Genomic DNA, 13,755 nt, shown 5'->3' on the forward strand with positions numbered 1-13,755 from the left:
AGCTTATGTTTGTAGAGTTCTTCATGGTTACACGTTCATATACATTATCTCATTAATGGGCAAATATCTATTATTATTTGACAGATGAGGAAACTGAATTTGTGAGCAGCTAAATAAGATAAATAAATAAGCCCGATATTTATTTAATGCTTTCAGGTTTTCAAAGACTTTCACACCTGGCTCTTTTCCTGTCTCCTTGTAAGTTCTAGTAGGTCCTAGGGCAGCTTTTTTCCCTTTTTTTCTTTGGTCTGAGCAAATCCAAATAATAGGGTCATATATTTAGAACCGGGGACCTTACTCCAGAACTTAGCACAGTGCCTGGCACACAGCAGGTCCTTAATAAATGCTTACTGACTGACCTTAGCTATCTAGTCCAATCCTCCTCCCCAACTGTATTTTACAGAAGAGACAACTGGGGTCTGGAGAAATCAGGCGACTTGCTCAGTCACACAAATAGTGAGTCAGCAGGGCCAGGATTTAAGCCTGGGTTCCACAATTCAGATCCTGTGCTCCTTTCACTGTGGTCTCTGAGATTCTTCCTCATTAAGCCTTCTCTTCTTCCCTGATGGGTTTAATCCCTCCAGACTGCTGCTAGCACCCTAAACCAGAGTTCGAGTTCCAGCTCCGCCACTTAACCACAGTGATGTGTGACCTCGGGTGAATCATTGGCCTTCAGGATCCTCATCTATAAAACAAGGGGGAATCTCACCAGATGAACTCTGGGGTTTCTTACAACTCTATTCGCTGTTGTGATTCTCCTTTCTAACCCAGGGTACAAAGCAGCTCCTGAAATCCTATCTCTCACAAAGCATTCCTGGGTTAAGATAAGGAGAGGTGGAATGTCATCCCCTTGTTAAAAACAGATAATATATTTTTAATTATTTACTTAGGAACATGCTCAATGCTCTTATTCTATATTCTTTGCATGCCCTTCCACATTAATAACTTACATTTATGTGATTTAGTGTTTAAAAATAACTTTTTAATACATCAGTTGCCTTAATACATCCCTGTGAGGTAGGCAGTTTTGGGTATCATGATCATCCCCATTTTACAATGAAGAAACCAAATATAGCTCAGAGAAGTTGTTTTGACCAGGGTCAGATCAGAGGCAGGACCAGAACTTGGATCTTTCTGACCTTAAGGTCAGTTTTCTTGCCACTGTACATTTTGTTTTGGACTGCAAAATAGCAAGGACTGCTTACAGATTGTGAAAGGGGTCTATTATTGGAGCAAGTGCAACCACATACTTTGTGGCAAGGATTATAGGCAATCCTCAAAAGGCTAGGGCTGGTGCTTTCTGTTGAAAACATTTCTTTTGAGTGACTTCAAAGAGCTATCATTCATCTGTAAAAAATGAAGGGGGTTGGATTAGGTGAGCTTTGAGGTACTTTGCAACTCTAAATCAGTTCACAATCCTCCACAACACGCAGAACTTGGATAGCTAGCCTCTGGTGACTCATGGTCAACAGTACTGTGAGGGGTGATGGGATTGAGGTGGAGCCTGTGTTGGGAACCAGGCAGCATGGGTGCTAGCCTCAGCTCTACCACTACCTCTCTGTAGCTGCTTGGAAAGTAAATTCCCCTCATCTGTATGATGAGGGTGTTGGGCCGACTGAGTTCTAAGGTTCTGAGCTCTGGCATTCTAAGTATCTGATTCCATGTCCAGATGATGAGGAAGGTTTGTTTTGGTTCTAAGACGCTAGGATTCTATTTTGTAAGTCTTTCTGCCCTCATTTTGCCAAAAGCAAGCAACTATTCTCTGTGGCTCTCTACTATTAAACAATCAGGACATATTTCTTTTCTCAAAGTAAAGAGGGCTATTATTGTAGTAGAAAGACACTTGGGTTTTCAAAAGAGAAGACCTGGGCTCAAGTCCCAGTGATTATAGATAGAATTCCTCCATCAATAAGAGAGTAAATATACTTGCATTATCCACCTCACAGAGTTGCTAGATCAAACGAGATCAGAAACGAAAATGCTAATTCTTATTTAATGTCCTATCCAAAACTCCTTTGGTAGTTCCACACTACCAAATATGTGGAAATGTCACACATAATTTCAGAGGTCATCTGGCTTGACCTATACCTGAAAGTTTCTTCTACTACTTACTTAACTTGTTTGAAGACCTTTGGTGACAAAGAACCTACCTTCGGACAAGTTAACCATTCTATTTTTGGACAGTTCTAATTTTTTTGAAGTTTTCCCTTCTCCTAAACCTAAATTTCTCTCTTTGCAACTTCCACCCCAAAAGCTTATTCACAGAATAAGCAAAATAATGTCTAGTTGAAGAGAACTCAGTGCCTGCCTTAAGAGCTGTGTCCACACAAAGGACTCTGAAGTGACTCGGTTTACCAACAAAGTGAACAGAAAGGAGCCACTAGTATTTTAGACAGTTCGTTTCTCCCCACACTGGATTGATTATATTTCTAACTCACCAGAAGAGAAAAAAATTATTAATACTTAAGCTCTACAGCTGCTAGATGACCTATTTAGGTAGTATCCAAAGCACAAGCCATTTAAAATGAGGTAAGCCAAGCTATTCTCATTAGGTAGAGTGAAAGGGAGCATTCTAAGTTGAAATCAATAACTTGTGCTCTGGAGCAGGTGTTCTTTCTAGTGGAGGGAGAATTCAAGGAGGCATCATGCGGGAGACATATTCCCAAGTATTGCAAAGTGGTTTCATCAATATATTTCTGGTTCTCGGAAAGGATCCCATGACAGTAGGAACACAGGTTGGTCTAATGGACCAAACTTTTTAAGACATTCCATTCATATCACATTCCTTAGGAAATCAGCAATAATTCCTTCTTTTCTTCTGCCATCATCCAAACATTTATTTAATTGTGCAATGGAAAGAGCCTTGACCTGGGAATCTAGGGACAGATTTGGCCCTTCCATCATCTCACAGTGTGGCTTCCTCATTCTAAGACTGAATTTCCTCACAAGAAAAGCAGTACTAGTTTAAGCAGATGGTCTCCAGGGTCCCTTCCTTTGCTGACAAAGCAGGATATTAGGATTTAATCCTGTGGAACTAAAGAACATTCACAAACTACCCAAGATGATAGAAGCTGTAGTTTGATTCTTGTGAACTCACATTTCATCTGGCGAAAAATGTTTCTCCTCTTCCAAACACAAGTCCAGCGGTGGTCTGGCAGTAAGCTGAATAAACCTTCAAGTATCCAAACACAGTTAGGATTCGGCTACTTACAAAATCTTCTTTGGATTGTACTAATTAATCTTATCCTCATCATCCTAGGTGGTATACTATGGCAGAACAAGTTCTGGACTTTAAGTTAGGAAATCTGGGTTCAAATCGCAGCTCTGACACTTATTAGGTGTGTGACCATAAGCAAGTAATTTAACATCTCAGAGCTTATTTCCTTATCTGTTAAATTATGAAAATACTACTTGTATTATTACCTACCTCATAGGTTCTTGTAGGGTTATGCAAGCCTTAAAGGACTATATAAAATTTGAGTTATCTGACTGGATAATAAGGACAAAAATTAGAAAATATAATCAACTTGATACACACCAATACAAACATAGGAAAAGCAAACCAATTCCCAACTTTCATGTTTAATGTTCTAATGATCTCAGGGCGCACTGCCTCAGGGCTGTGCAAGAGAACTCAGAAAGGGAGAAACTGGAGTAAGAAAATAAGCCATTAGGCTGTGTCCCTTTGATGACACATCTTCTGGGGAACAGTGCTTATTGGGCAAATTAGCCAAATACTACAGTTTCATTGGTGTCTTAATACTACACATCTTTCCCTTAGAGCCTGGCAAGTAACTGTTCTATGCTCAGTATCCTTTTATTTTGAAGGAGAGCTTGGATAAAAGTTGACCTTGAGCAAACTGAGGTCACTCAACAGAGCCAAGAGAGTGCATTTAGTTCTTGGTTTAAGGCACTTCCATGTCGATGCCAGCATAGCTTCAGCAGATTAATTTCCTTCCATGGCCCCTAGGTTACTCACACGTGGCATGTGGAAACAGAAGTCTTCTCTCCTGACCTACAACCAGGAATCTGTAGCGAAGTACAGTGTAACTGGCCCTGAAGGGGCACCAACAGTTTGCCACATGCCAGTGATTCTCCAGATCAGACCTCCTCGGCTCTCTCTTTACAGGCCAACAGAAAAATGCCATGTGAAGGCTCCCTCTGCAGAATTCAGTCAATTTCGACTTTACCAAGAGTCACAAGTATGCCAAGTCAGGGAATACGGTAAGAGACACTGCTCTCAAGGGAACCTGCAGAGGCGGGAGATTGGACTGTGTTACCCAGGAGTCCGGTGACCCTGCTTTTAGTTTAGAATCTATACAGTGAGGCTTTGATGTATAGCTCCCATCTGACCATACCTCATCTGTATTTTCATCAAGAGGACAGACCTAGAAGAGAAGTGTTCTGTAAGCTCATGCCACTGTTAAACTAGGACAAATGGAGTCTATAACTTCTATTCCTTAAATCGTCAATTTGCTGGTTGCGTGGGTGAGGAAATCCAAAAGCAAGAGTAGAAAATGGGAGAATAACTCCAACACATGCAGACATGACTAAAATGGCAGGGAGAACTGCTTATCAAAATATTTTATTTTAGGAGACCCCCTCAAAAAAAGACCCTCCTCATTAGACAGACGCCCCAACGATACCCTTGCTTTTTTTCTTTTTTAATCAACTAAAACAATCTGATGCTTAAAATAAAAGACAGGAAATATTTCCCAATCAGACTTTAGTCAAGAATATATATATATCTATATATATATTTTTGATCCTGGGGATGGGGGCAAGGGAGGGGAAGATGTTGCCAGTAGTTCACAGAAGTATTCAGTTTTCTTATTACACAGGGAGTAGAACTGCATTGCTGAAGACACAACACACAGCAAGGCTAACTAGAATACAACTCGTGGCTAGCAAAGAGGGTAGGTGGAGGAAGAGGAGGAGAAAGGAGGAAGAAAAAAAGAAAAAGAGGGTATGGGGAGGAGAGACAAAGTACCCAGTGGGGCTGGAATTAGGAGTCCAGGATTTATAATTTACATTGAAAATGTTGCTGCATGTGTCTCTGCCTCGGTGCTGGCTTGGTCTGCCTCTGAGGATTCTGCTCTGGAAAGAAAGGGACTGATCCTCAATTTTGCTGGGAAGCAGCTGGGAATCAGAGTCATCTTCATTATATGGGCGGCTTCTTTTCCAGCTGAGAAACTTTTTTTTTCTTTTTTCTTTTATTAATTTTAAAAAAGAACCGCAGCCAAAATAAGACATTAACTGCACAATCCAAAATGGCTGCGCTTACACTATTTATAAAAACATGTAAGAGTCTATGCAGGCCAGGCCAGGAGCTATACTTTCCCAGGGATTTTGGCCCGCTTCCGAGCAATGGCATCTTCCACGGCCTTCAGCTGCTTCAAGAGCTCTTCCCGTCTTGAGAGTGTGCTTGACTTCCCGGACTTGGCACCAGCTGTGGCTGGGCCCCCATCAGAGGCTTTGCCAGGAACACTGGTGACTTTGCTTGAACTCTTGGACTGTGGGGATAGCTGGCGTTTCCTGGGAAGGAAGAGAGAGAAAGGGGCTGAAGAGTGGACACAACCCACTAGCCCAGCTTGGGCAGTTCTCCTCCCTACCCTGATTCCTATGAAAGGGTGTAAAAGGTAAGAGTTAAATGGGAGGAGCCACCTTGGGGAAATGCATGAAATAATGTCTGAAAAACTAAAGGGTCAGAAGTGCCTTTGATGCTAATGTGCTGGGTGTCAGGGCAGGATTCTCATGCTCTCATGGCAACCTTGCATTTGGAGACTAGCTTCTGGACTAGCTTCATGGCACCCAATGGACTGAATCAACCAACTCCTCACCAGCCCCATCCTTTAGGCCACAGCTGGATTGGCAAGGCTAGGAAAGGAGTGAACTCCGCTATGAGTCTTGACAGGACTGCAGCAATATAAGGCACTGCAGGTGAGTGCCACAAACACCATTCAATCAGAGCTGGCAGTCTCTGTTGAGGTCTAATCTGAACTTTCCATTCATTACCTTCTGTCCTGAAAAGACATGATTCTAAAATGTTAAATGTCATTATTTCCACTGAAAACTAAGTTGGGACCCTCCCCCCCATTCAGGCAGTCACAGGTTCCAGCTTCTCCAGGTCAGCTAGGGTAGGGTCAGGAAGCTCTTCTGATGGAAGTTAACAGGGAAGACAGAGGGCTCTCTGTGTCTGTCTAGCTCCCTTTGTTTCTCTCTAGGTCTTTCCTTCCACGTATGTTTGACAGTTTGAAAAACAAGTACATTTTTCAGACAGGTGACAAGGTAACTAAAGTACTAGAGCCTAATAGCTACTTTCTGAAAGGAAGTCAGCTGAGCCTACTGTTGACCTGCCTGCCTCCCTTTCCATAATGGAAGTAGCATGGAAAGACTGACATTGAACTGAAGTATTCAGAGCTCCATTTTACAGGTGGAGAACCTGCAGATTCTTCAGAGCTGTCCCTTCTTTAGGTTCCCTTTCGCTGTTTCCTTTTTGTCTTGTTTCTTTCAGTGTTTGTGCACAGTTTGGCACATGGCAGGCTCTCAATAAATGTTTATTGACTCATTGCCACCGGGCCTTTGGCTATTTATCAGCAACTTTACCAGGAGAGGAGGCAAAACTGAAGTCAGTTAGTCTCTTTATTAACAGGACTGAGGACATATTTAGTTAAGCAAAAATTTAACTAAATTAACTTAAATTTAACTTAAATAAGATTTTTAGATTATCAGTGGATATTATTCATACTCTCCCCCTTGCCTTTTAATATACAGATAATAAGGAACTCCCTGTTGGGTTTATGCAAGGGAGCACAAGCTCAGGTTGGCAAGGCTTTGGGCACGGACCTAGTGATGGACTGGCTTCTGACAGAGGATGAAAGCTCAGCTCAGAGATGTTATCTCCACATTGGTCAAAGAGAAGTAAGCTCTCTGGCTGTAGATTGTCTGGGGGATCTGTTAAGGCACAAAGAGGTTATCATCTATGCCAGCAGGAGAAGCATCCCCGAGGGACTGAAGCATTCTTAAGCCAGGAATCCTTACTGCTTAGCCAAGGCTCCTTTGCTCTTTTATGAATCCACAACAGGTAAAGTTCTGGCTTCCCTTACAGTAATGGAGCCACCATATAAATCTGCTGAGGAAGACAGAAGGGGACACTCACCTATCTGGTTGAGTCAGAGGTGGTTTGGGGTTCTGTCCTCTCTGGCGTTCCTGTTTGGGAGAAGAGATTCTCCCACCTGGTTTCCTATCACGAGAACCTGAAATACAAAGTGAAAAGGAGTTAATTTGGTGTTACGTCAACGGCATGTGAAGCTGAGCTTACTTCTAAGGAAGTCTTAATTATATCCCAGACCATTTTACTTTCCTTAAGAAAAACAGCTCCTGGGGCAGCTAGGTGCAGACTCTGGTGTGAGACTATGCTCTAGTCGTACCACCCTGCCTGCTGCTCCTTGCACATACATGCTTGCTTCACCCCCATTTATAAACTTTTGTACTGGCTGTCCTCCACGTCTGGAAGGCGCTCCCCATCACCATCTCTTAGAGTCCCTGTTTTCCTTTGAAATGCAGCTTAAATGAAGTCTTCTAAAAGAGGCCTCTCGTGATCCCTGTGCCACTAGGGACCTGTCTTCCAAAACTACCTTGTCATGGTTTTGTATGTATTCTACATGTTGTTGTTTTCCTTGGTTTTCCAAGAGGACCAATGATATCAGGAAGGTGATGTCTTGACTTGCAAGTGAATTGGATTTAAGTGAGGGAGGGCTGTGCAAAGTCACCAGCCTCACTCTGTCCTCTAGAGCCATCTGAGTCCACTGGCTAGATATAGCTCAGGACTAGAGATGGTCCCGCATTCTACGTATACTTCCTTGTTAGAATGTAAGCTCCCTGAAGGTAGAAACTGTTTCACTTTTGTCTTTGTATCTCCACTGCTAAACACAGTGCTTGACATAAACTTTCTTTTGTCAACACCCTCTAAGCTATTCCTTCACTATTCTTGTTTCTTTTCTCTCAGGAGAGGACCCTGGGATCTCTGTGGTGAGTTTCCTCTTCTCGCCCTTCTCAAAATTCATCAGCCTCCTCCTTTAGACTCTTCCCCTGCTCTCGTCTCTGAGGAAGATGTCAAAGCTAATCCCTCTACTTGTGCTCTTCATCTGATCTGCCACTGTCTGACACTCGCCCTTTCTGAACGTCCTTGTTCATCTTCAGCCTCTTCATTCCTGCTGCCTACAAACACACCCGGTTCTCCCCCATTCTTACAAACAAAAACCCCATCACTTGACCCTGCCACCTCAAGTTATTCTTCTCTTCTACAGGGCACTGCAGTGGAAAGAACACTACATTGGTTTCAGGGAAATCACCTTCATCACTGTCCATATCTGGGCTTCAGTTTAATTTTCTATTAAATAAGGGAACTGAACTAGATGAACTCTAAGGTCTCTTGCTGCTCTAAATCTATGATCTTATTGCTTTAATAGTCAATGTCTTAGGAAAAGTTATTTGTGCTCAATTTTGTTTGCTTGTCTCCCACTCAAGCTTCTGACACCACCACTCAACTAAAACTTCTCTGTCCAAGATTACCAATTATCTTTTAGCTGCCATTACCTCTACTCAGTCTGTATCTTATATCAGCTCTCTGAAATTCCTGATGCAGTCAACCACCCCTTTCTTGCTGGATACTCTTATTCTGTGACACTACTAGTTTTTCTATCTTTCTGAACATTCCTTAGTCTAGTTTACGAGATTTTCCATCCCTGACACCTAAACATAGATGTCTGCCAAGGCCCTACTCTTGGATTCTCTTGATACATTCTCTCTTGGCAATCTCATTTTTTCTATGAATCTATGATCTATCAGATCAAGGGCTGATGTGATTGAAGCAACAAGCTCTTAGAGAAGACAGGAGAGGGCAGAAGAAGGAATCAAGGGCGCAAGTAAAGAGATCAGCACTGGAAAGAAGTAACTTCTTTCTCAGAGATGGGAACAAAAGCAAAAGGAGCTTTTAAAGTATGAGATGAGAAGAGGATTCTCACAATGGACAATCTCGGCTTCCCCAGAAAAGCAGGTGACGTTCTCTATGGCGGAGGACAGGAAGGAAGTGGTAGCTTAAGGAGAAAAGATGAGATCTGCAATAGCCATGACAGGGAGTACAAGACAGTGAATCAACCACAGGAGAACAAAAAGGTGACAGCAGTGAGGGCCCACCTGAGATTATGTAACAAATTTGTAGTAGACCCAGGCCGGCAAAGTTGTGTGACTTTCCAGTGGTGCTTGGGAGTACATGGCTAAGACTGAAGAGACAAATAAATGGTGGAAGTAATGGTTGGAATTTGGTAAGGTGTGAATGGCAATAGGCAAGGGGGCAAATGATTTGAGAATGCCTAAGAGGGATAGGAGGAGGAAGAGGGAACAAGCATTTATTAAGTTGTTCTAGACAACTATGCTAAGAACTTTACAAATAAAAGACCAAAGCAGAGGTTAAATGACTTGTCAAAGGTCACACAGCTATGAGGCTAGATTTGAACTCAGGTATTCCTGACTCCAGGCCCACTGTTTTATCCATTATGCCAAGCAGATCTAGATAGGACAATACACCCAGATGGAGTGGACCTCAAAGGAGAAAAGGTCACTGACAAGCATCTAAGGGAAGGTTTAGACGGGGGCAGTGAGGAGCAAAGAATATCTCTATTCTTCTGGCTGGTCCAGTGTGTTAAGGAACATGAGAGAGGGTCCACCGAGTATTGAAGAGGGTGGCCAGGGGTGTAGAGTCTTCTGGGGGTGCCAGATTTGCCCAAGTACAAGAACTCAAAATCTTACGGAAGTGAATGCTGAAAACTAAAAATAAATAATTTTTTAAAAAAAAGAGTGCCTAAGATGAAACAACACTTGTTAATGACAGAATGGAGGTGCCAGAGGCTACCACAGAAGGGGAAGACAGGAGGTTTACAATTCGCCTGAGGTAGATGAAGGTGAGAGATGAAAGAGGGAAGGAGGTTTTTGTTATTGTTTAGTTGTTTTTCAGTCATGTCCGACTCTTCATGCCCCCATTTGGGGTTTTCTTGGCAAAGATAGTGCAGAAGTTTGCTATTTCCTTGTCTAGCTCATTTTACAGATGAACAAAACTGAGGTAAATAGGGTTTAAGTGACTCACCCAGGGTCACACTGCTAGTAAGTATCTGAGGCCAGATTTGAAGTCAGAAAGATGAGTCTTCCTGACTCCATGCCTGGCACTCTCTACTGTGCCACCTAGCTGCCCTTCGCAAAGAATTAGTAAGCAAACATCCTTTTCCTGAGGGCAGGGACCATCTCACTTTTTCATCTGCATGCCCAGTGCCTAGCACAAAGCCCACACAAATGCTTGGTGATTATCTGAATAGAGAGGATAACGCTACAGTTTCCCAAATTCATGTCTTTGCCCAGATGTTCCTGGTATGCTTAGAATCCCTCTTAGGCTCCCAGGCTCCTGCGCTCCCTCCTTCAGGAAGCCTTTCTTGATTCTCCACTTCAATGCTCTAGAATCATGTCTAGGGCTGTTTCTTCGCCATGCCTACTGCTCGCCCCCCACCTCCTCTAGAGCAGGGACCATTTCTTCCTTAGGTCTTTTGTCTGTGCACCCAGTGGTGAGGGCGGCCCAAAGGACAAGCACTACTGGTAGCCTCATAGCAAGGGGACAGTGGAGGGAGCAGTATAAACAAAGACTTGTTGTTAAATTAGTCTCTAACTGCAATTCCGTGTTCACTAGCCTCATTCTGGCCAGCTATCCCCGCAGCCTGCTTAGGCAATCTGTTGCCCACTTTTGGTAGATGGAAGGGAAGAGACCTCATATGTTTCCTTAAACAGTCAAGACTAAAAGAAGAGAAATTACAAGAAGTCTCTGAGAATGGAAGCGGACATGTGTAACAATGCACAGCTGTTCCAGCTGTTCTGTCCATAAATAACTCACCTGCAGGACTGGGAGCCAGCATATTTTTGAACTTTGTTGTAAGCTTGGCTCTCACATTTTTGTAGAGTGATAGCCAAAAGTCCAGGTTGTGCCAAGACTAGACAGCTGGTCTCAGAAATTTTCCCTTCCACACTAACATGACAATGGGATGCTTTCTTACCTCTTTCAGGAGACAGGTTAGCTCGTTTAGCTGGAGGAGAAGTTTGTCTATCCTTGTCTGATGGTTCATATCTCTTCCTGCTTCCTTTATCAGCTGCCTAAAATGAGAAAGAAAATAAAGCCAAAGGCTGCAGAGAAACTCAGGGTAACACTACATTTAAAAAAAGAAAAAGAAAGACAGCAGTATCAAGTCACAGAGCTGCTTTCCATTCAGGGCAATGCTACCCAGAATGGCCACTGCCCATCTCCAATGGACTCACTCAATTACCAAGTCTCTATGGGTCTTTGTTCCCCTATCTTTAAACACATAGGAAAGAATCACAAAATATTCCCCATTTCAAGAGAGTATTACAAAGGAATTATTCTTTTGGTGCTGGAACACAAAGTTATTCACTGGATCTAATTAGTATATAAATTACAGACACGAATGGCTTTCAAAATGTAGTATAGTGCTTCTGGCTTTGGACTGGACCCTGTGATTTCACTGACGATGGAAGCTCAAAATTAAGAAACTGAATCTACCAAACCAGATTTAGCAACTGCTTAGCAGTTTATGCAAGATGTACAAATTAATTAAAATTTGACATACAATAAAAGCCTACAAATTTTTACATCTTTAAAAATATGTATTATGTCCTCCTTTTGCAGCAATTCCTTGTTTTAAGTGAGATGGCATTGAATTCACAAGATTTTGATGTACATGCTTTAATTCTCCACCAAAAAAACTTACGCTTTTATCACACTGGATATCAAGCATACTTTTGATAAACAGTTCCTTTTTACAAGTCTAGCTTTGATTATAAGCCACAAGTTTTCAATAGGGTTTAAATAAGGTGAGTTTCTGGGGCACTGAAGCATATTTATCTTTTTCTTGAATATCTGTATTAACCCTTTGTGAAGTGGGGCACAGTGCGAGGTCATGTTTGACATATTCCATCTACATTTGGAGATTTCTGTAATTCTGAAAAAATTCTGCTTTTCAGACACCATCATTCCCTCAATGGGGACAAGACTTCCAAAAACAAAGTCCCCCAAACATGTTTTGGAGTAGATGTTTTATAGTCTGATGAGATGTCCCAATCTCAACTACTCACCTGAACTTTTTTTTTTTTTGGTGAGGCAGTTGGGATTAAGTGACTTGCCCAGGGTCACACAGTTAGTAAGTGTTATGTGTCTGAGGCCGGATTTGAACTTAGGTCCTCCTGAATCCAGGGCCGGTGTTCTATCCACTGCTCCACCTAGCTGCCCCTGGACTTTTTTTTGACAATAGTTTGGCCCAGCCTTAAATGAAAAAGCAAGTTTCATCAGTAAAATCTACCTTTTCTCAATCCTGAGTACTCCAGTTTTTATGCTGTTTTACCCATGACAAGAGATATTTCTTCACAGGAAAAGTTAGCAGCTATTTCTTTTTAAATTATTCTTGCTATCTGTCCATCTAACTTCAGGAAGCCTATGCTAGACAACTCTTCCATCTGCCAGGTCCCTCTGAAGGTCTTTGCCTGTTTTCAGGGGATTAATTAGGCTTCTGTGCATCAGCAGTTTCAGTTCCTGATGGTGTTTTCCATTTTCAGCCTCACTGTGCTTTGAGCTTCAGGGTGACTGATACTGTTTCACTGTGGGTTTGAAGATCAATGAAAAGTCTGACTTCTTCAACAATTAACAGCTATCATACTGTCTCTTAACAGTCACTGAAGTATGTGCTTTTATTAAAAGCTACAACTTTTGCACATTTCTATTCTTTAAAATCACAGAATTAAAAACAACCCAAGAGAGCAATGAAATGTGTATATGGCATGACATGTAGGACCCAGTACAGAGAACTAAATAAAAGTGGAGAAAATCAGCTTCATCTGGTCCAGGGAAGACATTTTGTCAGAGCAGTACACATGTATCACCTCTGCTTTCACAAAATGAAAACACAGCAAAATCATTCGCAGTCCCAAGTAATTTGCACCCCACCGCCATCTGAGAGAGTTGCCCAGAGTCACTAAGCTCTAGGTCAAAAGTAGAACTTGGATCCAGTTCTTTTCAAAGCCAGATACCAGACATAAGTGGTGGAGCCCAGGAGTGGCAGGAGGAGCTCCAGGGGCATTCGGAGGTTTTCCTAGAAGAGGTTATCCTTGAGGAGAGGTTAAGTTTCCTTACTATATATTTCAATTACTTTTAGGGAGCTTGAGTCTTTCTAATAGTCAATGTGGTGGTATTTCTACAAGCTACAAGGATAATTCACAGCTGTTTTCATAGAGCATTTATTTATTCATTCAATTTCTCACTTTTCCCCTGCAGTCAGTACACTTAGCTGTGGAGTCACTGGCCAACTCTACAAGGAACTCCCTGGAAATTTCCAAGTCTCATTACCAACATAAAGTCATCCTCTTGGTACATTCTACAACTTTTGAAAACGTCAGGAAATGAAACTGCACTTTGTCTTGGCAAGTGGCAGTACTAAAACCACCACTAACTCTCAATCACCTGCATGAGTCCTAAGAGCCCAAATTCCAGGGACTGGAAGCCATTTCTTGCCACCTTGATGGGTATCCATTCTCCCTCCTACCAAGCAAGACTATGGCTCTAACTCAGTTGGGCTGACTTGTGAAGCTTCCTTTGCTGACAATCCTCTTCTTCCTTTTTCCTCCCACTAGCAGATCATCAGTAGCTGA

General features: G+C 42.3%; 1 protein-coding gene across 7 annotated transcripts in view; it reads right to left on the reverse strand.

The window, feature by feature from the left end:
• Positions 1-4,569: 4,569 nt before the first annotated feature.
• ZC3H18 (zinc finger CCCH-type containing 18) overlaps positions 4,570-13,755 on the reverse strand; it is an 81,519-nt gene continuing 72,333 nt past the window's right edge. For all 7 annotated transcript variants that reach the window (XM_020989171.2, XM_020989174.2, XM_020989173.2 and 4 more), the window contains 3 exons: positions 11,097-11,193; positions 7,160-7,256; positions 4,570-5,535 (listed from right to left, as the gene is read on the reverse strand). In XM_020989171.2, coding sequence (XP_020844830.1) covers positions 5,331-5,535; positions 7,160-7,256; positions 11,097-11,193 — 399 coding nt within the window. In that variant the 3' untranslated portion in view covers positions 4,570-5,330. The remainder of the gene's footprint in view (positions 5,536-7,159; positions 7,257-11,096; positions 11,194-13,755) is intronic.

Source organism: Phascolarctos cinereus, unplaced genomic scaffold, assembly GCF_003287225.1.
Source record: "Phascolarctos cinereus isolate Bilbo 61053 unplaced genomic scaffold, phaCin_HiC Scaffold_2;HRSCAF=192, whole genome shotgun sequence".
NCBI lineage: Eukaryota > Metazoa > Chordata > Mammalia > Diprotodontia > Phascolarctidae > Phascolarctos > Phascolarctos cinereus.